This window comes from Pogoniulus pusillus, chromosome 1 (genome assembly GCF_015220805.1).
Source record: "Pogoniulus pusillus isolate bPogPus1 chromosome 1, bPogPus1.pri, whole genome shotgun sequence".
Taxonomy (NCBI): Eukaryota; Metazoa; Chordata; class Aves; order Piciformes; family Lybiidae; genus Pogoniulus; species Pogoniulus pusillus.
In genome coordinates this window covers 34,264,420-34,291,047 of record NC_087264.1, presented here as the reverse complement: position 1 = coordinate 34,291,047, position 26,628 = coordinate 34,264,420, and the positions used below count along the sequence as shown (strand labels likewise).

The window sequence follows — 26,628 nt, the reverse complement described above, 5'->3', positions numbered from 1 at the left end:
AATTTGAAATCGTGGATCTGAATATGTTAATATCATGGTAATAAAATTCTAGGATTCAGCATTTCTCCGTCAAGCACCACTATACACTCTTCTGCTATTCTGTGCTTCCCCAGTCTTCAGTTCTAGAGGCAGCATCCCTTGTCCACCTTGTTGAGAAGTCATTCTCCTTAGCAACTTTGATTTTCTCTCTCAAATTTTGTTCACCCAGAAACATTTCCAGGCCACGTCACGTGTTTCCTACTACTCAGCACTGCCATTTTTTCACAAGTCTGTGCTTATTACTGAACTTGGGTTCTGTGGAATTTACCTTCATCTTGACAGAAATATCTTAGTTTGGTACATCATAAGTCCCATATCAAAGGGGGTGTTAGGTGGCTGGGGCCAATCTCTTTTTGGTGGTGCACAGTAATAAGACAAGGAACACTGGATACAAACTTGACCACAGAAGGTTTCACCTCAACATGAAGAGAAACTTCTTTACAGTGAGGCTGCCCTAGGAGGTTGTGGAATCTCCTCTGGAGACTTTCAAGACCATTCTGGATGCTTTCCTGAGTGGACTACCCTAGGTGATCCTGCTTTGGCAGGGAGGTTGGACTCAATATTTGGAGGTCTCTTCCAACCTTTAAGATTCTGTGATTCTGTGAAGATGAATTTTCAGAATGTCTAATTAGGTAAAAGATTCTGGTCAATATGTGAAATTAGTATTTACTGTCTTCTTCCCTAACAACAAAAACTATTTTGGGAGGAGGATTCTTGAGGAAAATAAACCGATTTGGGTTGTTCTCTTAGACTGAAATGTCTGAGAATATGCTCTGGGTTTTTTTGTCTTCACTAAAACAGTGCATTCTGAAGTTCTTACACCTCCTGCGTTCTTAATAGCTGAAATAAAAGATGAATTTTCTCTTTCTCAATGAGTCTCCAAGCCATAGAATAGAAGTGCAGGCTGACTTGGAGTTTTCTTTAGTTGTCATTTCTTCCCCACAATAGACATCAGTTATAAATATAACAATTCTTACTCAGTTCTTTCTGGTGATTCTCATAAATCTAGAAGAATTCCATTGTGCTATTATCAAACCTGGATTTTGTGCTGCTTTCTTTACACATTCTTTTCTTCTGTTTTTGGGGTTTTTTTTGTCTGCATCCCTTGCCTCTAAAACACCAAAGGTAAACTGGAGGAAAGGGGAAATCAACTTTGGTGCTTACATTTTAGAGAATGTCACTAACTTTGTGGTCACAAATTGGAATTGTTCTCTCAGTGATTCCTTTCTTTTAGTACCTTCCCAACCTAAGAAAAAGGCAAAAAAAATATTGTAAACTTCTTCCATTTCCCCCCTTCCATATTAATAGGATTTCCATTGTTTTCACTCTGAGGAAGACAGAGGAGCAGGTTCTGCACCAATGGCCTGAGATAACCTCTACAGTTTCTTGATTTCATATGGAAGAAATCTCATATCAAGCCTCTGTCATCTGTTTGCTGAGGTTCATAAGCTTCAGCTTGACTTTGGCTTTTTTTAATACACTCTAGACCTTCTGTGTCACAGAATCACAGAATGCTCTGGGTCGGAAGGCACTTCCAAAGGTCATCTAGTCCAGCACCCTCTGCAGTCAGCAGGGTCATCCTCAACAAGATCAGGTTACCCAAAGCCCTGTTGAGCCTCACTTTCAATATTTCCAGGTTTAGGGTCCAAACCATCTCCCTAGGCAACCCTCATGGTAAAAAGCTTGTTCCTAAGAGCCAATCTAAATCTACTCTTCTCTCATCTGAAGCCATTGCCCCTCGTCCTATCACTCCAGGCCTTTGCAGACAGTCACTCTGCAGCTTTCTTGTAGCCCCCTTCAGGTAGTTGCAGGCTGCTATTAGGTCTGCCTGGAGCACTCTCTTCTGCAGGCTGAACAACCCAAGCTACCTCAGCCTGTCCCCATAGAGAGGTGCTCCAACCCCCTGGTCATTTTTTATGGCCCTCCTCTGGACCTCCTCCACCAGCTATGTGTCCTTCTTATACTGAGAGCTCCAGACTTCCCTGTTGAAGCACCATAACTAAAATGGCATTCTTCAGCCATCCTCCAGATGGTGACTCCATATTTCTTGTCTGTCATTCTGCCTGTGCACAGACATAGTCTGTGTGTACACAGGATAAAGATTTTGGACATGGTACAGGGCCAAGGACTCTCTCCTCATGGATACAGAACTTTCACTGTTCTTCACACTGTCAGCATTTTCCTCACACTGAGTTACAGATTCCTGGGTAAATAGCTTACATTGGACAGAAACTACAGCTGTAAGCCAAGTACTAGTTGTCTCTAATTCCAGTAATTTTCTCTGCATGCCTCACTGAGCAATGGAAAGTCTAATAAAATAGTTTTGAATCTGGTGAGACTTCACCCAAAGGAGACCTCAAACCTGTACAATCTGGTGTAACACTGGCACAGGTTTCCCAAGGAGGCCCCATCCCTGGAGATATTCAAGGTGAGGTTTAACAAGGCTGTGAGCAACCTGATCTAGGTGAGGATGTCCCTGCTGGGGGGGTTGGACTAGATGACCTTTGGAGGTCCTTTTCAACCCAAACCAATGTAAAGGTTCTATGTCACTTCATCCCCTCTGCCAAGGCAGCATGTGTTTTAAATTACTTGCTTTTGATTTCTCTGAGGGATGTGAGACTCTGAACTGACCATCTAGAAAAAGTAGTAATTCTAATACTCCACCAGCATTTTTAAAGTATGTTGTGAGAATGTACATATGGACACATCCACAGGATTGGATTTAATGATACAGAGATGCACACCGGATGTGTAATGTGTATCTTGTAGCAAATACATGTTTTCAAAGCCAGAAGAAGGCCACCAAAGAAAACTTCTTACAAGTGGAACTGAAGATGAAAGATCTTAAAGGGCTTGTTTACAAATTTACTTATCTTATTGACCTTTCTTCCTTCCTGAAGGGCAGTAGTGAAGAAAGTGAAATTCATGCTGCTTCTGTGCCTGCAGGAAGTGCTTGAGAGCTTAGCCCTAAGTAAATATGGGTGCCCTTGTGGAACTGCAGACCCTCTTCATTGCCCTCCTTCTTTTACAACTCCTCCCACACGCACACGCTTCTCCTTGTGGGCTACAGTCCTGTCCTGTATTCATCTTCTCCAGAAGCATTTTTTGCTCCATTTCCATTGGATTAGTGTGTAGCAGTATAGTCTGGAGTTAAACAGTCTAGACTGTTTCCTGTAACTTGATTAATGACATTAGTAATTATAGTACTAATGAGAAGTGACTAAAAGTATGAGTGCTAATTCTGAGAACAAAGAACAAATTTAAGAGAACTGTAATAAGTTTCCTCCCACTAATACCTTGTACTAAATATTTCAGATTTGCCTTTTGTTTGCAATGTAGAAGAGCTGTGGCCGTAGCTCCTGTGCAGTCTGGATGTGGGTTTGGAGAGAAGGAATGGCAGGCATTTGGAGGCAGAAGGCATTTTGGCTTAGATCAGAAATATTTTCCACCTTTCTGTCTTTCTGACGTACAGGTTCTGATACTAGAATATCAGACACTTGGAGTATCTTTGTGTTGTGTTGTTATTTGGTGGGTGAGTTAATCAAATTGTATCGATTTTACATCACTAATATGAAAAACAAAGAGCTGAATGATGTGCAGAAGTTTTGTCATTTACAGGTTGTGTTCATTAGAACAACTTGATTCTTGACAAATGCATTAGGCTGAGACAGGATGAATTTGACTCTCATTTCTGTATAGAGCCCAATGATACAGCATCTAAAGTTCTTCAGAGATTAATTCTGGGCCTATAAGAATAAGCAGCTGTTGCCACATTTATGTGCAGATTAGAAAAACACAATCCTGGGAAAGGAGCAAGATCTCAGGTTGCTGGATATTATGATCTTGCCAATTTTATTTGTTTTAGGCTTTGTGCTTCCTATATTCTTTGATTTTATTTTTTTTAACAGTCATTCTGAATTAATTAAAATAGCAGCCTAAAGTAATTACATCTTTGCCTCTGTAACCTCTGGGACAGCTGGCAGGAGTTATTAATGGATCATTCTTTTTCTCCTCCAGAAATATCTTGTCAGTCTAAGAATGGTAATGAGTATTTTTTTTTTCATATGCTGTTGATTCATCTTATTTTACCACATTTCAGACCTGGTAAGCATGTAGTGGGGTTTACCATGCTGTGCGAGATTTCATAGAAGGGCTTAGGTTGGAAGGGACTTCAGAGATTGTCTACTCCAACCTCTCCACCATGGGCAGGGACACCTCTCAACGAGACTCCGCTGCTCAAGGCCTCATCCAGCCTGGCCTTGGAACACCCCCGAGAAGGAGGTGGGCAACCTATCCCAGAGTCCCACCACCCTCGTACTGGAGAACTTCTTCCTCAGATCTAATCTAAACCTACTGTCCCTCAGCTTAAAGACATTCCCTCTTGTCCTGTTGCTAGACACCCTCATGAAAAGTCCCTCTGCAGCCTTCCTGTAGATTTCCTTCAGATACTGGAAGGCAGCTCTAAGGTGCCCTCACAGAGTCTTCTCTTCTCTGGGCTGAACAACCCCAACTCCCTCAGCTTGTCCTCACAGCAGAGGTGTTCTAGCCCTTGGATTATTCTTATGCTTTCCTGTGGACTCACTATTAACAGCTCTGTGTCCTCCTTCTGATAGGGGATGCCAGAACTGGATGCAGCATTCGAGGTGGAGTCACAGAACAGTAAAGGGACAGAATCCTCTCTCTTGCCCCACTGGCCACACTCTTCTTAATGCAGCCCAGCACTTGGCTGCCTTCCATGCTGCATGAGCACCCTGCCAGATCACAGTGAGCTTCTTAGCATCCAACACCCCCAAGTCTCTCAACCCACCCTGCACCCAGCCTGGATTTCTGCCTGGGATCGGCCCAACCCAGATACAAGACCTTGCACTTTGACTTGTTGAACCTCATGCAGTTGTCACTGGCCCAGTGATCTTGTTCTGGTCATCAAGCAAACTGCTAATTATTGAGGCTTAGGGCATGCTTTCATTGTAATGTTGCTCCAGTCTTCCCTGTTGCTGTATTGTATCCCTTTGAGGAGATGATAATGCAGACAGCTGGACAGACACTGGTCTGGTCTGCTGGGGCAGCTCTGTTCAATTATCTCCTCTATAATTAAAATACAGCTGGTCTCTAATGCTGTTCTGCTGAACTGCTGTCCTATCTGTAATGCATTCCAGCACCTCTCAGCCATGTGTTTGTGTGTATCTGCTTTCACTCTGTGCCTTGCTAAGTATTTTCCTGGGAAATTGATTTAAGCTCTGTGTGTTGTTTATTGTGGCTTCCAAGGTACTGCACTGCCGGTGTGGTGCTTTAGAGTTGTGCTCAAAATAGTGCTTTTTGTGGAAGAAATTGAACAGCCTGGAAAAATAAATTGGTAGAAAAGTCAGCTTCTGCACACATCAGCCATGCCAGGAATATAATTGGAGTGTTACAGTGCTACCTACAAGAAGAAAAACCTTGTGTGGGTGTCCCATGTTGCATTACACTAGAGATCACATCCTCTGCTTATAAAGTTACTGTATCTCAAATGAAATGCAACTGCCTGGATTCATAAACCAATAATGACATGAACAAGAAGTCTGCAACAACTTCGAGGGTGTCTCTTAGGCACACACCTGTCCTTGACCACTATGTGCATGAATAGATAAAAGACTAATTTGTCTCAAAGGAATTGCTTACCCTACATCAAACAAGGGGAAAATAATCAGTCTTCATTCGAGATCACTTTTACTCTGAAACCTATTCTGCTTTACTGGGCAGAATCAGATTTCTTAAAGGGGGACTATTGTGATTTATTGTTGTGTGATTGGTAAAAGATAGATGAAGTGCAGAATATGTAACACAACAGTTAGCAGACTTTGGTAATTAATGCTTCTTTTGAAGGTCATGTCTCTGAGATTTAGGTGCAAAGACCTGCAGGAGTGTTGTGTTTGCTTTCAAAGGAGGTAGAAATCCCTGGAAATCCTCCAGTCCAAGCTGAGCAAGGACACTTCCAGGCTTTAAGGCTCAGATTTAAGTTGGAAAATGACATTAACCTTTAAAGATAAATTGATGTTGAGGTTCAAGTATTTCAAAGTTACAATTAATAAATCCAGTAAAGGTTCTACTTCCTATGAGTGTTCAGTGTTTCGGATGACTTAGTCATCCTTTCTGGCTGATAAGGTAAATGTTGAAATTCTGTAGAGAACATTCCATTCATGCGATATGGGAATTCATTAAGTTTTAAGAGGGAATTATCTTTCAAGGATTACAATCACAGAAGTACTGTTTCTGTAATCTACTTAACTTGAGCTGATCAGAAACCTTTCATCTGTCTGATTCTTTTTAGCTGTAGTTTCCTCTTTTATTCAAAAGAGCTTCTAAACTGCTCACTGCAAGGGGGGCTTGGACTAGATGGCTTCTGGAGGTCTCTTCCAACTAAAACCATTCTGTGGTTTTGTGATTGTGTAAGCAAGGTTGTCAGTACAGCCCCAGTAGACATACAAGGATGTGTGGCAGTCACTTGGCAGGGAGGTGAGAGGGATGAAAAAGAAGGGGAAGAACGTGTGTGTTCTGTGAACCTTTTATGATCCCTTGTTATGTTCAAGTAGCGTTGGAAAGCCTCGGGCTAATGGTAGTCTAGGAACTCATGCCACTAGTAATGATGATTTTAACAAAACAAATATGCTCAGTAAGGAAAGGGAGCTGTTGAGTGAAGTGCCACCATCCCTTGGAATTCATCAAGCTAAATAGTTTGAGTTTGAAATACCTAAGCTTCCTGAGTTAGAAGCCAAGAGCTCACTTAGTCCTTTATTAATGTTGTGTTGTTTTTATGGGGTCATTCCAGACACAGCTCTTCTGTTTTGTGAGCAGTTTTCCATGGTGATTTCAGCACAGGAGGAGCTTTACCTTCATGCCTTCAGTGATGTGTTGCAGTAATGAACAACTACTAACTCTGTGGGGTTTAAAAAAGTGTCATTCCTTCTCCTAACAAAATTTGTGGTTTTGATTGCTGAATCTGGCTGATGCCTATAAGTCACCTGAGTCTTGACAGCCTAGGAGAAACTTTCAGACTAGGGAAACTTGTGACTTCCTCATTCCCCCTTTCCTTGAAGAAAAAGAATTATTTTCTACATAGTTAAACTCCTATCTGAACAAGTGCCAGATAGAGAGTTTCCTGTAGAGGCTTTCGTCTTTCTGAAGTGTTTTCAGTGGTTAAGTACAGTTTGGAAGGTGGAGATGTTTTTTGCAAAATGCTCTCTAAAGCAGTAATTAATTGGGTGCATCCAATTTCATTTTTATTAATGACAGCTGATAACAGATGGGAGAAATGTGCATAATCAGCAGAGAAAACAGTTTGGACATCAACAGTCAGACTGGTAGTGGATGGCAGGGATGTTGCTATAACATCGCCCTTGCATGTAGAGCTCTCAGCTTACCAGACCACATTCTTCCTAAGCTCCGCAAACAGGATCATAGAATGATGTGGGACGGAAGTGACCTCCAAAAGTCATCTTAGTCCAACGTCCTCTTCAGTCAGCAGAGACAGCTTCAACTAGATCAGTTTGCTCTGAGCCTTGTTGAGCCTTACCTTGAACATCTCCAGGTATGGGGCCTTACCTACATCCCTAGACTACCTGTTGCAGTCTTCCACCAACCTAATGCTCAAGAACCTGTTCCTAACATCCAGTCTAAATCTGCTCTTGTCTCATTTCAAACCACTGTCCCTCATCCTATCACTGCAGGCCTTTACAAACAGTTCCTCTGCAGGCTTCTTGTAGCCCTCTTCAGATACCGGAGCCTATTAAGTTCTCCCAGAGCCTCCTCTTCTCCAGGCTGGACACTTCCAGCGCCCTCAGCCTGTCCTCACAACAAACGTGCTTCAGCCCCTTGGTCATCTTCATGGCCCTCCTCTGGACCCACTCCATTGGGTCCACATCATTGCCGTGTTGAGGGCTCCAGAGCTTGATGCAGTACTCCAAGTGAGGTCTCGGCAAAGCAGAGCAAAGTGGCAGCATCCATTCCCTCCATCTGGAATTTTCAAAGTCACCTACCTTATTGAAAAGTGCAGGTCAGTACAGATCAGTAGACAAACCAGACTGTGTGCTCTGCCTCCATTTTCGAACTTCAGTACATTATGTTTCTCAGTAATTAACTAGTTAATGAGAAGATCAATAGTATTGACACAATGCCTCTGAGCAGCATCTTTGTTTAGACAAATTCTGGTTTATCTTCAGTCCATGAACTTCCAGTGGAACTGCATATAAGGTGTTTAAATCTGTCATCTCCTTCTCAAACGGCAGCTTGCCATGGTATATAGCTGCTGGTTCTTTCTTTCAGCTGCATGTTCTGCTCCTTGATAGGTCAAGTTCTAACAGTGATGCTCCTGGCAATTCTCTAAACATCTAAACCTTTCCCATCGGCATTGTCAATCTGGGCAAATATCACTGCTCAGTAAAATTTTTAGGCTTTATTGGTCTTATAATCCCCAAGAAAATTACACTTTTAAGAGAAAAAATTGTTTTCTTCCTTCAAAGTGATAACTCACAAAGTTTTTTTCCACCTTGGATCTTTAGGTGTTAAGTTTCTCCCAGAATTGCAAATGTATTTGGCCTGTGTTTTATGTGCCAGGTTAATGATCCCAACTGCAACTATTTAACATGAAAGGCCTGGAACACAAACCCTATGAGGAGAGGCTGAGGGTGCTGGAGTTGTTTAGCCTGGAGAAGAGGAGGCTCAGGGGGAACCTCATTGCTGTCGACAACTACCTGAAGGGAAGTTGCAGCCAGGTGGGGGTTGTTCTCTTCTCCCAGGAAACCAGCAATAGAGCAAAGGGACACAGTCTCAAGTTGTGCCAGGGGAAGTATAGGCTGGATGTTAGGAGGAAGTTGCTACCAGAGAGAGTGATTTGCCATTGGAATGGGCTGCCCAGGGAGGTGATGGAGTCACTGTCCCTGGAGGTGTTCAAGAAAAGACTGGATGAGGCACTTAGTGCCATGGTCTAGATGGCTGGACAGGGCTGGGTGCTAGGTTGTCCTGGATGATCTTCGAGATCTCTTCCAACCTGGTTGATTCTGTGATGATTCTCCTATGAACATTAATGTGAGCACTAATGTTAATTATACACTGTTATTTCATACTGATTTTAATTTGTCAGGATTTCTCTATAAGAAGATATTTGCGTAAAATGTGGTAAAGTGAAGAGCATAGTGCCCTCCCAAGGATTAACTCAATATTTTAAGTAAAGATAAGAGAGAAATTCCTACAGTAAAGTGAAGCAGTTGAAATATAGAGCCATAGAAACATTGGGATTGGAAAAGAGCCTTAGGATCATCAGTTCCAGCCATTAACCCTACTCTGCCAAGTTCACCACTTGACCGCATTGCTAGACACCACATCTAAACAACCTTTATACACATGCAGGGATGGTGGCTCCTTCACCTCCCTGGGCAGGCTGTTCCAGTGCTTGACCATTCTTGCAGTGAAAACATTGTTCCTAATGTCCTACCTAAGCCTCCCCTGGTGGGGCTTGAGGCTGTTGCCTCTTGTTCTATTGCTAATTACATGTGAGAAGAGACCAGCACCTACCTCTCTATTGTTCTTTCGAGTAGTTGTAGAAGGTGATAAGGTCTCCCTTCAGGCTCCTCATCCTCAAACTAAGCAGTTTTAATCTGCAGGGGATTTCTTCTTTTTCTTGGTCTTTATCTGATTTCCAGTGGAGAAAATAATTTGGCTCTTTCTTCGCCTTTGTGTCTGGTCTTACTTAGGTGACATAAAAGAGTAATTACTTGTAGAGCTTTTCATAACATACTTCACATTTGCATGTTAGAAACAAGCTCTTTACCATGAGGGTGGTGGAACACTGGAACAGGTTGTCCAGGGAGGTGGTTGGGGCCCCATCCCTGGAGATGCTCGAGGTGACGCTCAACAGGGCTCTGGGCAACCTGATCTAATGGAGGATGCCCTTGCTGACTTCAGAGAGGGAGGGTTGAACTACATGGCCTTCAGAGGTCACTTCCAACTCAGGCAATTCTATGATCTGTGCAACAGCTTCCTTTTAGTGTGCATAAGGACATGCATCTCTTCAGTCAACACAAATAATCTCTGCTTATAGAAGCATTTATAATAACTGTTCAAGAGTGTGAGTAGGTGACTTGACACTATTGCTATGGAGTACTGAATAAAACAAAAGAGAATCTCAGTAGTTCAAGGTTGCTTTTGTTTCATTATGAAGAGATATCATCAATGAACAATCTTCATTTTTTACTCTTATGGCTCCTATATTGTTTAAAGACACTGTTTAAATTGAAAGGCCACTAGCTCCAGATACAGTTCTTCTGACTATGGCAGGAAAGCTTGTCCCACTCAGCTGTCCTTGAAAGACTTCTGTAGCCCCATGCAGAACCATAAGAACATTTTTTTGCAATGCAGCTCTTTCTAAAGCTAGGATTTTGCAAGCCATGCTGAGAAATTCCTATAAACCTTTGCTCATTAGAAAGAAAATACAGACATGTTGAACCCATATAATAAATTTTATTTATTAAGACCTCATCTTTTCCACTTGATTTACATTTTATTTCCTGTGTTTGGCAGAAGCCATTCTGTCAGGTTTTGGCCAACTAATGGTCTACTGTGTTCCATTGTAACTTCTGTGGTTCTGATTAGGAAGTGTTGAAGTATGGGAGTTAAAAAACAGCAGAGGTCATCCAAATGCTTGTATTTGGTGTGTTTGGAAATACTTGGCCAGCTAAAAGTGGGATTGGTTCTTCTCTTGATGAAGTTGGTGAAAATGATTCACTCAAGATGACTTCTGCTGTCCTGGTTTGAGCTAGAACAGAACCAATCCTCTGTTCAGTGATTTCACTTTTCAGCCAAGTCTTTTCTAAGTGATTGCACTTTCTGAAGTCATGTGGCATGTTTTTGCAGACAGTGTCTGCTTCTGGGGCCGATGCTGCCTGATGTTTGTAGTTACTCCTAAGGATTGGTATGCAGAAAGGCTCTTGTTTATACTTGCTTCTATAGAAACCAAGGTCACTGCTAAATCTTATGTACCCTGTTGGGGCTCTCAGTGCTTTTAGGAAGAGAGAGGAATATCCTTCCTAAATGGAAGGTCAAAAGCAGTTAAGGTTGAAGCATGTTTTTCTGAAGGAGATCAAACAGCTGGCTACAGTACAGATCTAAATGTAGCTAGAGACACAGAATATTAGGAGTTGGGTGTGACCTCCCTATGGAGTCCAACCCCCATACCAAAGCAGGTTCACCTAGGGCAGGCCACACATGAACTCATTCAGGAGCGTTTTGAAAGTCTCCAGAGAAGGAGATTCCACAACCTCTCTGGGCAGCCTGCTCCAGTGTTCCATCACCCTCATTTATAGAGAAGTGTCTCCTTGTGTTGAGGTGGAACCTCCTGTGTTCGAGCTTGTAGCCATTGTTCTTTGTCCTGGCATCACCAAAAGAGCCTGGCATCTTCATCTTGACACCCACTCTTCATTGATTGCAGACTGATTAAATTGAAAATAAAACTAAACAATACTATGGGCATGAGATATGTTACTACGGACACACACTACTAACTGCAAGCCAGAAGTGAGGTTTTCTGTGACTTCTTGTAGCTGTTCTGAGCCCAGTAATGTTGTTGGAATCATCCAGTTTCTGCCACATTCAGAAACACTTCAGGGTTTTTTGGTAGGGCAAAGCCCACCTCTCAGCTTTGAACATGGAGAGAGATTTTTCATTGGAGCAGCTTTTGTGTTCTGGTGCCTTTAGGGGAAGTGTAGGGAAGTCTGCATCAGGGGCTGCAGACTGCAGAGCCTGCTTACCTGCAGTATGGTGGACATAAGGACACAGAGCTGTTGGGAGGAGTCCAGAGGAGGGCCACAAAGATGATCCAAGGGCTGGAACACCTCTGCTATGAGGATAGGCTGAGGGAGGTGAGGTTGTTCAGCTTAGAGAAGACTTCAAGGGGACCTTAGAGCTGTCTTCCAATACCTGCAGGGATCCTACAGGAAGGCTGCAAAGGAACTATTCATAAGGGTGTCTAGCAATAGGACAAGAGAAATGGTTTGAAGCTGAGGGAGTGTAGGTTCAGACTGGATCTTAGGAAGAAATTCTTCAGTATGAGGATGGCAAGACTGGAGTAGGTTGCCCAGGGAGGCTGTGGATACCTCCTCCCTAGGGGTGTCCAAGGCCAGGTTGGATGAGGCCTTGAACAGCAGAGTCTAGTTGAGAGGCATCTCTGCCCATAGTTGGGAGGTTGGAGTAGATGATTTCTGAGGTCCCTTCCAACCTAAGCCGTCCTATAATTCCATAGTTTAGCTGTACCCAGTCCAAATTCCCACTCAGCCCACAGTAGAGGATTCCTTCCCACAGTTTCTCTTGAGCCATGTTACTTTCAGGTTTAGCATACCAATGTTATCTCTGACAGAGGCTGAATGCTAAAATAGCCACCCTTCACTGACAGAAAGGCACAAAAGGACATTAGATTTAAAGAAAACCTTCTCATTGTGACTGGAATGAGCTGTCATGCTGACAGATTTCTTTTTTTTTTCCCTCTCTCTAGTCTATTAAAACTTTTTAAAGAAGTAGTGAAGGAGTTCAGTATCAAGGAAGTAGATCTTTGTGCAGTAATTACTGGTAGGTGTCTTTAAAAACTTGTAATGAAGGCTGAGAAAGATGAGGGTGGATTAAAATAGATCTGATCATTCAGAAAGAAAAAATAATCTGAACAGTAGCCAGGTTCTCTTGGTATTCCTTTTAAGTCAGCATCAAGGCTCATGCTATTTAACATTAGCAGCCTGGATGGCAGCATGAAATGCTAAGAGACACTAAAGAAATTAACTGTAGCTTTTAAGGGAAAATAAACTTTATAATATTGTGAAGTTCATTCCAGACCAAACAGGTTGGTTGTCAAAAATCACAAAAACACTTGACTTGAAATTGATTTTTTTTTTTGCTTGAGCAATTTTCCTATTCTTAGGTAACTTGCCAGGAAGAGATTTGCTACATGAGAGCACAGATTGAAATACTAGCAAACTGGGTTTTTTCTTTGTGATTTTCTTTAGTCAATCACAGTTTATATGTAAGTGAAATTTAATAACATTGTTGGTATGAAGAATTAGAAACCTGCCAGAACTAAATAAATAAAATCATAGAATGGTCTGGGTTGGAAGGGACCTCCAAAGGTCATACAGTCCAACCCTCCCTGCTGTAAGGAGGGACATTATCTACTAGATCAGGATGCCCAGAGCCTTGTCTAGCCTGACCTGAAATATATCCAGAGATAGAATCTCAAGTACCTCCCTGGGCAACCTGTTCCAGTCTTCCACCACCCTCATGCTAACATCCAGTCTCAGTCTGCTCTGCTCTCATTTCAAACCATCCTGTCAATTCAGGCTTTTGCAAACAGTCCCTCTGCAGCCTTCTTGTAGCCTCCTTCAGGCAGTGGCAGCCTGCCACTAGGTCTCCCCAGAGTCTTCTTGTCTTCAGGCTGAACAACCCCAGCTCCCTCAGTCTGTCCTCATAGCAGAGGTGCTCCAGCCCCCTGATCATTTCTGTGGCCCTCCTCTGGACCTACTCCATCAGGGCCACGTCCTTGCTGTGTTGAGGTCTCCAGAGGTGGATGCAGTACTTCAGGTTAGGTCCAGAGGAGGTCACCAGCAATGAGATTTGGTTTGGTTTGGTTTGGTTTTTTTTAAGGAAAAGCTTTTAGTGACAAAATCTGTAAACTTTCTTTTTTTTCATTTGAAAAAGGAGAGTCACTAGTCTCACCTGCTGGGGTCTGTTCTGAAAAATAAATGCACTCCAAAACTAGGAGGATCTCTGTGTACTCTAGGAAGAAGCAGGAACACAAGCACATACTTCTATCTGATCACAGTGAACAGTAAACATTTGTAAAGAGAGTAAAAATAAACCATGCAAAATTTGAGCTCAGATGCCCTTGGAGTTGAACATCTTGGGAATAATGCAAGTGGCTCCCTACTAAAAACAACTCAAAACTCCCAACTGGCCCATAAACACCTTTTGGTGGGGTTTATGCCATCTTGCAGCTCTTGAGCTTGTGTGCTTCACCCAGTGTATGAGAAGTTCTGAAATTCCTTAAGGCTTTTTGTGTCCACCAGACAAAACCAAACAAGGTGGTTATCCGAAATTGCCACATCTCTGGGGAGAAGCTAAACAAAGACAGAAAACAGCATTTCCAGACTCCAGGAGTCACACGTAGCTGACTCAGTGCAAATGGTTGGTGCAAGTTTACACCTAAAGAAGCACAGTTCAGGCAGTTTTATTCTCTCGCAAAGCAAATTTCTCTGAAGATCTTTTAGTATTTACCTCCTAGAGAGCAGCTTAAAACTTTGGCAGGTTGTGATTTTTTTCATGGCATTGATTCTCCAATGCATCCCAGTATGAGTGTGGCTGTTTTTGCAGTGATACTAATGTGAGGAAAAGGCACAGTCAGTCATACCAGAAACCACCTACACCTGCTGCAAAAATACACTGATGAAATTCAGTAGGCTACTGACATGTAGGTTTCTGTGTTGCTCATAGATTAGAGTGGAATTAAAAATATTTTACTCACATTGCACTGCAGAAGATTTGTCTAAAAATGCTTCTCTTGAACGGTCTCAGAATCCTGGCTTCTGCAAGTTGCCACCCATAGAAAAGTAGAGCAGAGCTTACCTAGGGAGAACTTCCAAGCTCTTTCTTCTCCACTGAAAACAATGTGGAGTAACAATTACCAGTCTTTGGCCACAAATCCTGATGTTTTCAGGAAAGTACAGAGCACTGTCAGTCTACACTTTTCCTGTTGGCACTAGCAAGGTCAGCAATCACAGAATTGTCAGGATTGGAAGGGACCTCAAGGATCATCTAGTTCCCAATGCCCCTGCCCTGGGAAGGGACTCCATACACTAGATTTAGGTTGCCCGGAGCCCCATCCAGCCTAGCCTAAAATTGTCTTTGCCCAAGCTTTTTAGGGAACCTGTTCCAGTGTCTTGCTACCCTTATGGTGAAGAACTTCTTAATGTCTAATGTAAATCTTCCCTCCTCTAGCTTGGATCCATTCCCCCCTAGTCCTCGCTACTCAGCATCCTAGAAAGTCCCTCACCAGCTTTCCTGTAGCTCCCTTCAGGCACTGGAAGGCCAGAGTAAGGTCTCCTCAGAGCCTTCTCTTCTCCAGACTGAACATCCCCAACTCTTAGTCTGTCTCCATAGGAGAGGTGCTCTAACCCTTTGATCATCCTCGTGGACCTTCTCTGGACACATTCCAGCAATCTGTGCTAACTTTTACCAACTTAAGTCTGCAGAAGATACTAAACTCCCTATATATCCTGCCTCTCTTGAATTCAGCAGAGTATTTGTAACCTTGTAAAGCAACAAGAGAATTAATCCAGCATTAAGAGCTTTTAAAACTCTTACCCTGGAAAGCTGGCATTGATTTATACAAGAGGTTCAAGCCTTTACCAAAAAAGGGAAACTATTTCCCTTGTAGTATTGCCCTGAACATGTATTTGTTGGAAATGTTACCTAAGGAGATGCCAAATGAATCTCAGTACTGGATTTCAACTAGAAAATCAGTTTGATTTAACTAAATTAGCAGATTTTAGCAGACTTTTTCTAAAAACCAAAATGATAATTGACTGAAAACTCTTGAAGTAAACCAGTGTGCTGTATTTAAAGTTACTTGCTTTTATGATCTGCTTCCTCAGTGTCTGAAGAGAGAGCAGTGTAAAAGTTGACATTTCATTTCTGTCTCTGCAAATTCCAGCTCTCAGTGTTCTCAGGTACATGTTTCAGCATCAATGTCAATTGTTGTGCAGCATCTTTGTTGCATATAAATAACAGAAAATGGAATAGAACAGAAAATAAATAGGAATTAATAGAAAAAATAGAAGTCTAAACCTGCATCTGTTCCACTTTCTATACATCCATTATTCTTAATTGCTGATGTTAAAAATGGAACAATGTTGGTATACAGGAGGCCAGGTTGTTCCAAGCTGTATTTCTCATATTGACTCATCATGTGTGAGTCATTGTGTGGAGGTTCTTGGGTCCCTCCCCCACCTCCATAGTTGGTGTTTTACTTCAATACAATTTTAAGGCATTTTTTTTAATCTCAAGAGTTCTTGCATGTGCAGCTTGTACAGTTGTTCCACAGGCTACTTGGGGCAGCCTTCACTTTCATTCTTCACTGTTTGCTTGCTGTTTCTATGGAAAGGTGTGTTATCTCTCAAACAAGGCTGAATGGGACTTTTGTTCTTTCGCCTTAGAAAACCTTCAAATTAATGATTGGGGTTTATTTTTTTAAGTTGGTAATGTTTTTGAAGTAGACACACTTTACAGATGAAGAAAAGCACTTAGGTTTGTGGTTAGTTTTTCTTTTCTTTGTATGTCTGTAAGAACAGGAGACTGTTGCAACAGAAGATTTGCTGTAGTACTTGGTGCAGCTTTGCAAACAGTCCCTCTGCAGCCTTCTGGTAGCTCCTTTCAGGTACTGGAAGGCACTATGAGGTCTCATTGGCGCTTCCTCTTCTCAAGACTGAGCAACCCCAACTCCCTCAGCCTGTCCTCATACCAGAGGTATTCCAGCTCCCTCATCATTTTTGTGGCTCTCCCGAGGAGTCATTCTGCCAGGTCCATGGCTTTCCTGTGTTGAGGGCTCTAGATCTTGTCTTAGTATTGCCGGAGAGTAAAGTGGCAGAATCCCATCTCTCCACCTCTGGCCTCACTGCTTTTGATGCAGCCCAGATGGCCGTTGGCCTTCTGGGCAGCAAGTGCACAGTGGCTAATGTGCAGCTTCTCATCAACCAGCACCCCCCAAATCCTTTTCCACAGGACATCTCTCAATCTCATCATCTCCCAGTGTAGATTGATATCTAGGATTGCCCCAGCCTAGGTGCAGGACCTTACTCTTTGCCTAGCTGAACCTCATGAGATTCTCTCCAGCCTGATAATAAATTCCCTGCAAAGTAGGTTAAATTTTAAAGCTTGTGGCTGACACCAAGGGACTGTATCACGCAAAGCTGATTTTTTTACTACTTCTTTTGATGAAATGGGTAAAGGATAGGACACAATATTTTTTTGATGCTCCATGTGTATTAATATCTACCAGTTCATACTGATAACATATAAACTTTGAAGAGTTTTCAGTTTGTGTGATTCTGCATATTACGAACATTTACCAGAAGTTCATTCTGGAAAGAGGATGATCCCTTCTGTTCAGAAGCAGTAGAGAAAGATTACTGAAAAGAGTGAGCACGTAAAAGGGAGAGATGTAGAGGAGAAATGCTGTTCTGTTGAAAAACTGGAGTAATTGCTACACTGTAGGCCACAGAAGAGATAAAACAAACAAGTTGACTAGAAAGATAAAGCTGAAAGCTTAGAAGGTACTGAGCCTTGCTGAGACTTCAGCTACTAAGGTTTAAATAAAGTGTATGATGACATGAAATATGGCCAGTGCTCCACATGGAGAGGAGTCAAAGGTAGATGGATCAGAGCAGCATAAAATAACTCTAGTAGTAGGGGGGGCAATTGAAAGTGAAATATTGTTACAGTAATTGGAAAAACAAAAGTTAAATGCATCCAGACTTGTCCTGCAGAGTCAGTCATGTATTCTCCAGGGAAATAATGTGATATTCAATCAGAGTTAATCTGTATTAACATGAGTGGTGTGTGCACTTGGGGATGGCTTCAGTGATTTAGTAGAACACCCTCCTGATGTGATGTATGAGCATAAGGCTTAAAAACTATGAAGCTAAGTTAATGTTCACTTCTTCTTGTATTACCCAAGTATTACATTGCAGCACTGGTACCTGTATGATATGGTTTGAGTGAGAAAACAATTTACTCTGCTATCCAAAAATGGAGATGGATGATTAGCAGATAACATATCTGCTCTATAACTTTCTGCACAAAAATACTTGTACTTAATACAAAGCATAATAGATGTTTGGGTCTTCTGTTTCTTTTGCTATTGCAGGAAATAGCATACTCCATTCAGCAGCAGACAGTGTGACAAGTGCAGTACAGAAGGCAAGCCAGGCTTTGAATGAGCGTGGTGAAAGGCTAGGTCGAGCAGAAGAAAAGACAGAGGAGCTGAAAAACAGTGCTCAGCAGTTCGCAGAAACTGCACACAAGGTAAGAGTTTAGTGGGAAAACTGCACACAAGGTAAGAGTTTAATGGAACAAGGCTCTCAGTAGGTCAGAGCCACACACTGCTGTACTGTGAGAGGAAGAATTTCTAGAAGAAATTGCAGTTGGTTGCTGTTATTCCTTGATGCAGTTCCTCATTTGGCAGTTTTCTGGTTTATAACTTTGTATTGAGTTTGGTTCAGGTGGAGTTGGTTTTCCCCAAAGCATCTTTCACAGTGCTGTGTTTTGTAATGGTAGATGGAAGGCTGTTGATAACAACATGTCCTTGTGGCCTGGAAGGCCAATGAGATCCTGAAGTGCATTAGGAGGAGTGTGGTCAGCAGATTGAGGGAGGTTCTTCTCCCCTTCTACTCTGCCCTGGTGAGACCTCACCTGGAATATTGCATTCAGTTTTGGGCTCCAGTTCAAGAGGGATAGGAATCTGCTTGTAAGATGCTGAAGGAGCTGGAGCACTGCCCTTTGAGGAGAGGCTGAGGCACCTGGGGCTTTTCTGTGTGAAGAGAAGACTTAGAGGGAATCTAATCAATGCTTTTCTGAGGGCTGAGGGTCAAGCGGGAGGGGACAAACTCTCCTCACTTGTACCCTGTGACAGGACAAGGATTAATGGGTATATACTACAGCACAGGAAATTCCACCTCAGCATGAGGAAGAACTTTTCTGTAAGAGTCACAGAGCACTGGAACAGGCTCCCCAGAGAGACTGTGGAGTCTCCTTCTCAGCAGTCTTTCAAGCCCTGGATGTGTTCCTGTGTGACCTGCACTAGACTCTATGGTCCTGCTGTGGCAGAGAGGATGACTCAATGATCTATGGAGGTCCCTTCCAGCTCCTAACATCCTGTGATCCTGTGAACACACCAGTGGTTGGTCCTCTGTTGTGCACCAGTGCTGTGCTTTTCCAACATGCCCCCACTAACAGAGGTGGGCGAGATCTTGGGAGAGACCAGCTGACCCAAACTGACCAAAGGGGGTTTCCATACCATATGACATTAGCTCAGTTTGCCTGCACTTTTTATTTAACTCACTTAAGCTCTTTTCTCTCCCCTCTTATTCTCAGTTTTAAGTCCATTTTATGATTGTTTAACATTGAAATCATCAGAGGTAGAAAGGCAATCAGTAGTTCATTTTCATCCTGCTGTAGTGGCAGAGCTGCTGAGCAGATGTCTTAAATTGCTTGTCTAGGATTTCTGATCGTATTTAAGTTCCCAGATTGTTAGGTCTAAACGAGTGGTCTTTGTTTCTAGCATCTTGCTCTAGCCCTTCCTCACAGGTAGCAAAAAGTAGTGGAACACTGGGAAACATTGCTGAGAAAGCTGATAACTGCTGTCTTCCCCACACAGCAAAGGGAGACTTGATGTATCTGTCACAGCAAAAGAAAGAAGTTAAGGGTTTCAAGCATCTTTTGGAGAATTCTTCTGATGCATGTTCTTTTGATCTGGGCAGCGACCACATAAATTTGCCATAGCTCTTTTTACATGCAATCACTCTTTAATTTCACTTTGGTTTTGTTTTTCAGCTTGCCATGAAGCACAAATGCTGAGACACTGCCCAAAGTTGAAATCTTCCCAGGAGAAACTGGAAAAGCTCTATTCAGCAGTTCTTGCAGGAGATCCAGACTACTGCGTGCTTTAGTTCTTCCAGTTCAGTGGAGATGCATTTTCAGTTTCTGTGCAGGAAAAAGTGTTGCATTTCTACCTTTTTTGACTTACTTTTTTTTGTTCCTCTTTTTGTAATATTGCCACACAGTCCTGCAGTACTTTCTTACCTGTATTTCAGTTGTTACAGGAGTGAAAGCAAACAGGGAAAACTGGACCAAATGCCAAGCTGATCAGGATTAAAACAGTAATAATATTCCCCATTTGTACAAAAAAAATATTTAACTGGTATGTGTGGAGATAAAACCCAAGCAAGGGGTATATTTCATTTTTCATATCATCAGCAGAATGTGAATATGGGAATTAATTGCCTGGAGGTTGTAACTGTAGTGATTGAACAGCTCTAACCTGGGCAACAGGAAACTTGCTTCTGCTGTGCAGTGTGAGAAGTTTGGCATGTGCCAGCACCAGCATTCAGAAGTGCATGTCTGGATTTCATACAGAAATCTGTTATTAGAGTTGCATTTTGAGTATTTCTGTTTTCCCTCATGGATTGGTTGTTTGGGTAGCATAACAAAACCCACAGAATATATGCTGGAGGTTCCAAAATTGAGGACAAAAAAAGTCATTTTTACATCTGTACACACAGAGCTGCTCGTCAAACAGTCTGGTATTTAGCAATCTGTTAGAAAATTAACATTTCACTTTCTTTTTTCTACCTGTGATTCTGTAGCTAACTGTTAAATAAGGATGCAACGACTTGGGAGAATAGAAGTGCACCATTTCCCAAATAATCTGCTTTTCCTGAACCCCACGGTAGGAGTATTGGGGAACAGATAAGAAATTTGGCCTGTTAGAGTGACTTTTATGTTAGCTAGAGTTTGATTTTTTAACTTTTATGTTTAAACAGGGGTTTTCAACAAGCATGTCTTAGTATATTAGAATCCTAACTCCTATTTTGGGTCTCAGTTTTCAGTCTATATTGTCACTTGACGATTGACTCCCAACTTCAGTCTCTATTCATTGTATGCAATACGTGCACTATATTCTCCTACAATAATAAGTAGGTTTCTCTTCCTCACAGCTGTTGGCTTCACATTTTTAAGATGCTCTAATAAACTACTAAAAGGAAAAGAGAAAGGGGGAGGAAAAGGGGGAAGCTGCATTATTTTCTGTACTATTTTTTTGTTGTTAGTTGTTGGTTCGTTGTTTTTTTTACCAGTGAGCTGGAAACAGAAATTCTAGCAGAAATTTCAGCCTTGATCTTCTGAAGATGTCTGCTCTTCGTTTGTATCCTCATCTAACCAGTGAGCCAGCAAGCTGGCGTTACATGAATGTACTGTAGTCTTCATTTTCAATGTAGAATAAGATTTTTGCATTATTAACGACACTTTAAACAGTCTAAAATCCTCAGAGCGGTGTTTGTAAGGGAGATAAATGCTTCTGTAGTAATTGAGACTCTTGTTTTAGTTCCTGCAAGCTGAAGTAAGTGAAAACCTCTTGGAAATACCCAAAGATGCTTGGCTTTAGGAAAATAATTCTCCTTTGAAGGATGACTGTGCAGTGAAGTGATTCTATTCAAACTTGACATCTGTTTGTTGTCCCTGTAATTTAAACCCTTTTGTACAAAGCTTTGTATTTCATTTCACAGTGGGAATGGAGGGAGGGTAAATTTGTCATCTGTGTAGCATAGTAGAATCATTTAGATCTATTTAGCGTCACCCCTACCAGTTATTATATCAACTGAAAGGGAGTTTGGCCACGTCTGTTCTGAGTCGGAACAGGCTCATTAACGCCATGGCCTCTGTATCCTCTGCTGAGCTGTGTGCTGTTAATGCTTGCCCTGGAAGTGCCAGTAGCTTCCCGAGTGCTCTTGTGATGACTGTGGGTATTTCTGCACAACAACCAGTCCCTCGTTAGAAGTCAAACTTCTGCTGGGCACTAAATGTTTAAAAGTAGCTGCATTAGAAATTAGTCAGGGAGTCAGTTTTCTTGACCACGTAGCTGTCTTCTGTCATCATCGTTTCCACTCCTTTTGTAAGTCTTGTTATGCTGCTAACCTCACAAGTCTCTTTCTCCTGAGAGCAGGAAGGAATAGGTTTTGAACTGCTGCCACCTAGCTGGTCTTCTGCTGTCAGTAATTCAGGAGAAATCGCTAAACCCCAGGTGAGGTAAAACTGACAAGAATTAGTTGTCTGAATTCAGCTTAACAGATGTTGCTTTGCAGCTGTTTACATGAATATCTGCTGGACAGAACAAGGTTGCAGTTGTGCTGCTAACTTCCCAGAGCTTTTTCAGAGCTGAGCTACCCCAAAATACTGCTTTAGCTACACTGACAGTTTTAGAGCATTTTGGGTTTTTCTGTCCTCCAGTTCAGTGTGTTTTGTGTTATAGATCATACCTCAGGACTTTCAGCCATTTACTGTGGAAATTCTGAAGGAGGGCAGAGCAATTCATCTGCCTGTTTGTTTTGTTCATTCAACTGCAACCTTTTGGTAGCTTTTAGATAATCAGAGGTGTGTGAATGTCTCTCCAAAGGTAAATCTTGACAGCATTGCTGTTTCCTTCTGGGACTTAGCTTGTAGTGGATACAACCTAGTGTTATTAAGTAGTCATGTACATAACATATACTTCAGGTTAATGTTTCATATGGAAGAATGTATTTGTAAATTGTAACAACATCAATAAGTCTCTTTTATCTTTGTAAAGTTCTGCGGAGAATAAAAATGATGCATTGTTAGAACTTGACTGCTGTACTACAAACTCTTGTCTTAAAAGGCTACTTTTGTGTCTAGCAAAAGGTGTGCATTATGTGAAATGCTAACAAGAAAAACAAAATTACTTATCTCATAGGTAGGTTTGGCTATGATAGGCCAGAATTGTAATACTTGCTGGTATCTATTGTAACTTAATTCCATGAAAGTTCTCAAAGATGTAGAAATTATTTTCTGCTGTTGGGGGGGAAGACCAAAACAGAAGAAAAACATAAAGTGGGATCTACTCTCTTGAGTCATTATTGGAAGCCTTGATTTTGTCATTAAATACTTTAACTGTGATCAATAGCAAACTGTCCTTGGATTATTTGAGTTAATCTGTTCAAGAGAAAAAGAACTTCTAAGTAGCATTTTTATATTCTAATTAAAAAGTTTAGTTTGCACCTTAACAATGACCGTTTTGCCTGGAAAGAATCCTACAGTTAACAGTGGAGTTTTGAATATCTCCCTCTGGAGATACTCAGAACCCACCTGGACACATTCCTGTGTGATCTGTTATAGGTGATCCTGCTCTGCAAGGAGGTTGGACTCGAGCTTTCAAGATCCGTTCCAGCCCCTGACCTTCTTCTGTGATTCTATATCAGTAACTAGGTTGATGGATTCATGTCCAGGCTGATTCCAGGCAAGGGTTAACAAAGGTATAAGTGAGCATCCTACCTGAGGGCTACACAGGTTAAAAAATCCCTGTGTTAGTTTGCTTTTGCCTTGCTAGAAAATGCTAGGCTTCAGATTGTTCCTGTTTCCTTTTTGCTCATCTACTTTTACGGATAAACATTATCAAAGCAAAAGCTGATTTACTTGTGTTCTGCTTTTAACTCAGCTAGCAACTGAGTCCTGGCAGGCCACTTACAACACAGGGGTTTTCTTCTTCCCCCCCCTCTTTGGGTGGTCAAGGAGGAAAGAGGCCTGGAAAAAGCCAAAATGTCATTTGAGTTAAGGACAATTTCCTGATCTATTGCACAGGTATCAGATTACAGAAAGGGAAAACAGCAGCTTGAGAGAGTCCAGCACAGAGCTACAGTGATGATGAAAGGAATGGAAGGAACACCTCTCTTATGAGGAGAAACTGAGGGAGTTGGGACTCTTTAACTTGGAGAGGAGGAGCCTGAGGCATGACCTCATGAATGTTGGTAAAGGTGTAAAGGGTGAGTGCCAACAGGATACAGCCAGGCTCTGCTTGGTGATACCCAACGATAACACAAGGGGCGATGGGTGGAAGTCGAGGCATAGGAATTTCCATGGAAACATGAGGATGATTTTTTTCCCTGTGAAGGTGACAGAACCCTGGGACAGGCTACCCAGGGGGGTTGTGGAGTCTCCCTTTCCACAGATACTCAGAACCCTCCTGGATGTGTTCCTGTGTGATCTGGTATAGGTGATCTTGCTCTGGCAGGGCAGGTTGGACTGGATGAGCTTTTGAGGTCCCTTCCAGCCACTGACATTCTGTGACAATGGAGAAAAAGCATCAACATACACCATGGAAATCTGCCACTGCTGCAGGCAAACAAAAAATGGAACAAGAGGGGCAAGCCCCAGCCTAGAAACTGGGGAAGAAGCACAAAAAAACCAATTGTGAAACAGGAAACTTTACAAACTCTGGCATGTATTGCAAATCCATAAACCCCCTTCCTGCCACACTGAGCACGACTAGAGCATGGTGTAGAATGTACCATCCAGCTTGCTCTGTTGCTCTGTGCTGCTTTCTGGGAGCATAGCCTCATCCCTCCATCCTCTGTCCCACATCCCTCCCAGTGGGGCCCATCAGCTCAAACCAATACAAGTTTCCATACAGAAATAAAATCATAAAGGTGGACTTGTTCTACGCACAGAGAAGCAATCCCTTGTGTCTGAGTGAGGGCTACTTCCATCATACAGAATATGAACCATCTCTGCCATTTCTGTTTTGTCAGGCTTAAACCTGGTCTGGAGGATTCTCATCTCAAAATTGTCCCAGTGACACATGCTGTCAAATATTGTGAAACTGATCAAATTGTCAACTGGATACATTAAAATAGTTGTAGGTAAGTGTTGCTAGAACGCATTTCACCTGTGTGTTGTTGAATGAACTTTCAGTAGAAGAAATCAACCTCTGGCTGGTCATTATTACACATTCATCTTCAAAGAACAGAAAATAAAATGTTTGGTTTGTTTTCTGAGGGGTTCTTTAAGATCAGTTTCCCCATGATGGCTTTTTTGGGTTTTCTGTCATGCTCTTCTGGTTGTCATAAATCACCAGCCTTTAATCTGCTGCTATGTGTTATTTATTATGAAGTATGGAAGTATTATTATGAGTCATGGAAGAGGCTCAAGCATGAGTGTTTACTGATTTCAGGGTATTGGGATATCTGAAAGGTAGGTGCCAATATGTTGAGTGTGTTGAATATTGTTAGCATACTCCTGAAGACACATAACAGAGAATTGCAACAGGATACTTGTCACCTTCACTTGCAAGTCACAATAGCCCTGAAGATACACAGTAGTTCAGGTAGCAAGGAGGTCAACAGACCTGTCCAGTGCTTAACTAAGAATTGCAATGTAGTAGCAGCCAACAGGGAAACACATAAAGGGAATTAAGGGGTGCTTCTCTCCAAGGGGACACAGCTGACAACCCAGCTAAAGCCTTTACATGAACTCACAACATGGGCAACAGGAGGAGGTGGAAGTTACCTTGCTGCATGGACAACCAACAGGAGGAGATGGAAGCTCCTGGAAGACTATAGTGTAGTGGCCGTCACTGAAACCTGGTTGGATGAATCCTGGGAGTGGAGTGTGGCTATCAACGGATACAAGCTGTTCAGAAGAGACAGGGAGGGGAAGGAGGGAAAGAAGTGTTGCTCTTTATGTTGAGAAATGGATTGAATGTAAAGAGATGTCTCTAAAGAATAACCACCACCAAGTCAAAAGCTTATGGTCAGGAATTAGAGATCAAGGCAACAAGAGGAACCTTGTGGTCATAATCTAGTACAGGCCTCCTGATCAAGAGGAGCTTATAGATGAAGCATTCCTACTCCAGCTACAGGAGGCATCCTGCTTACTGGCTTTTATTCTGCTGGGGGACCCTGACACTTGCTAGTAAAGTAGCACAGCAAGCTGTAGGCAACCGTGGAGTGCTTGGATGATAATATCTTGAGACAAGAAATGGGGATGCAGTACTGGATCTATCGGTCACCAGTGCAGCTGAGCTCATCAGGGATGTCAAGACTGGAGGCAGCCTGGGCTTCAGTGATCATGTACTCGTGGAATTTGCAGTACTAAGGGACACAAATCAGTCAAGGAGCAGAGTCAGGAACCTGAATTTTAGAAAAGCAATTTCAGCTCTTAAAGGAGTTAGTTATCATAAGACCAAGTCAGAAGTGACAGAGTAACAACCAAGAAGTCCCTGTGATGATATGGCTGCCAGGGAAGAGGACAGCAGTGGAGGAGGGCTACTCAGCAGTGTTTTCTCACGAGTGGGTAGGGAACCATCTGCACAACTTTAGAAGCAAGTTCTAGCAAAATTTCCTTGGGACAGTGCTGAGGAGAGTTAACCTACATATGGAGGCATGTGAATACCCTTGGGGTTTATGTTTCCTTCTGTTTTCTGTTGCTTCCCCGTGTGCAGGTGTTCAGCATTTCAGACAAGCTGAATGCAGGTCTCTTAGAAGTTGGAGCAGCCAAATTATGTGACAGGTACCATTCTTCACAGAGGCCATGAACAATTGCAGAGCTGCCAGCGTCTGACTGAAATAATGGCTGTACACAGAGGATCATTTGTAAGACAGCAGGCTGAGAAAGGTCCCATTTATCTGCCAGGCAAGGTTTCATAACTCTTGGCATCCGTTCACGAGGAAAGCATCATTGAATGTTAGCTCTTGCTAATTACCTCAACCTAGGAGATGTTAGATTAAAATCCTTTTTTTTCCTGAAATCTCTATTCTGTGTGGCTGCCTCTGCAAAGGTACTGGAAGAGAAGTAGGTGGGAAGGAAGAGGTTATGTGTTCGTGGTTATTGATTTGGTATGCTTCATAGGATCTGCTTCTCTGTCTGGCACTGTAAATGTACAAGGTTATTTATGGCTTCACTTATTACCCCGACTGTCGCCTAGCTCCCACTTTTGTACAGTCTTCCTGTGTTCAGTATCAT

General features: G+C 42.3%; 1 protein-coding gene and 1 long non-coding RNA gene across 6 annotated transcripts in view; both read left to right on the top strand.

Annotated features, from left to right (window-relative positions):
* The window catches only part of STXBP6 (syntaxin binding protein 6), a 90,617-nt gene extending 67,818 nt beyond the window's left edge, over positions 1-22,799 (top strand). For all 5 annotated transcript variants that reach the window (XM_064148122.1, XM_064148141.1, XM_064148131.1 and 2 more), the window contains 2 exons: positions 17,969-18,126; positions 19,654-22,799. In XM_064148122.1, the coding sequence (XP_064004192.1) occupies positions 17,969-18,126; positions 19,654-19,677 (182 nt within the window). In that variant the 3' untranslated portion in view covers positions 19,678-22,799. The remainder of the gene's footprint in view (positions 1-17,968; positions 18,127-19,653) is intronic.
* Positions 22,800-22,984: 185 nt separating this feature from the next.
* LOC135180786 (uncharacterized) lies at positions 22,985-26,413 on the top strand. Its single transcript, XR_010304560.1, has 4 exons — positions 22,985-23,144; positions 23,470-23,651; positions 24,417-24,527; positions 26,108-26,413. It is a non-coding gene; the product is annotated as an uncharacterized LOC135180786 (long non-coding RNA).
* Positions 26,414-26,628: the final 215 nt, after the last annotated feature.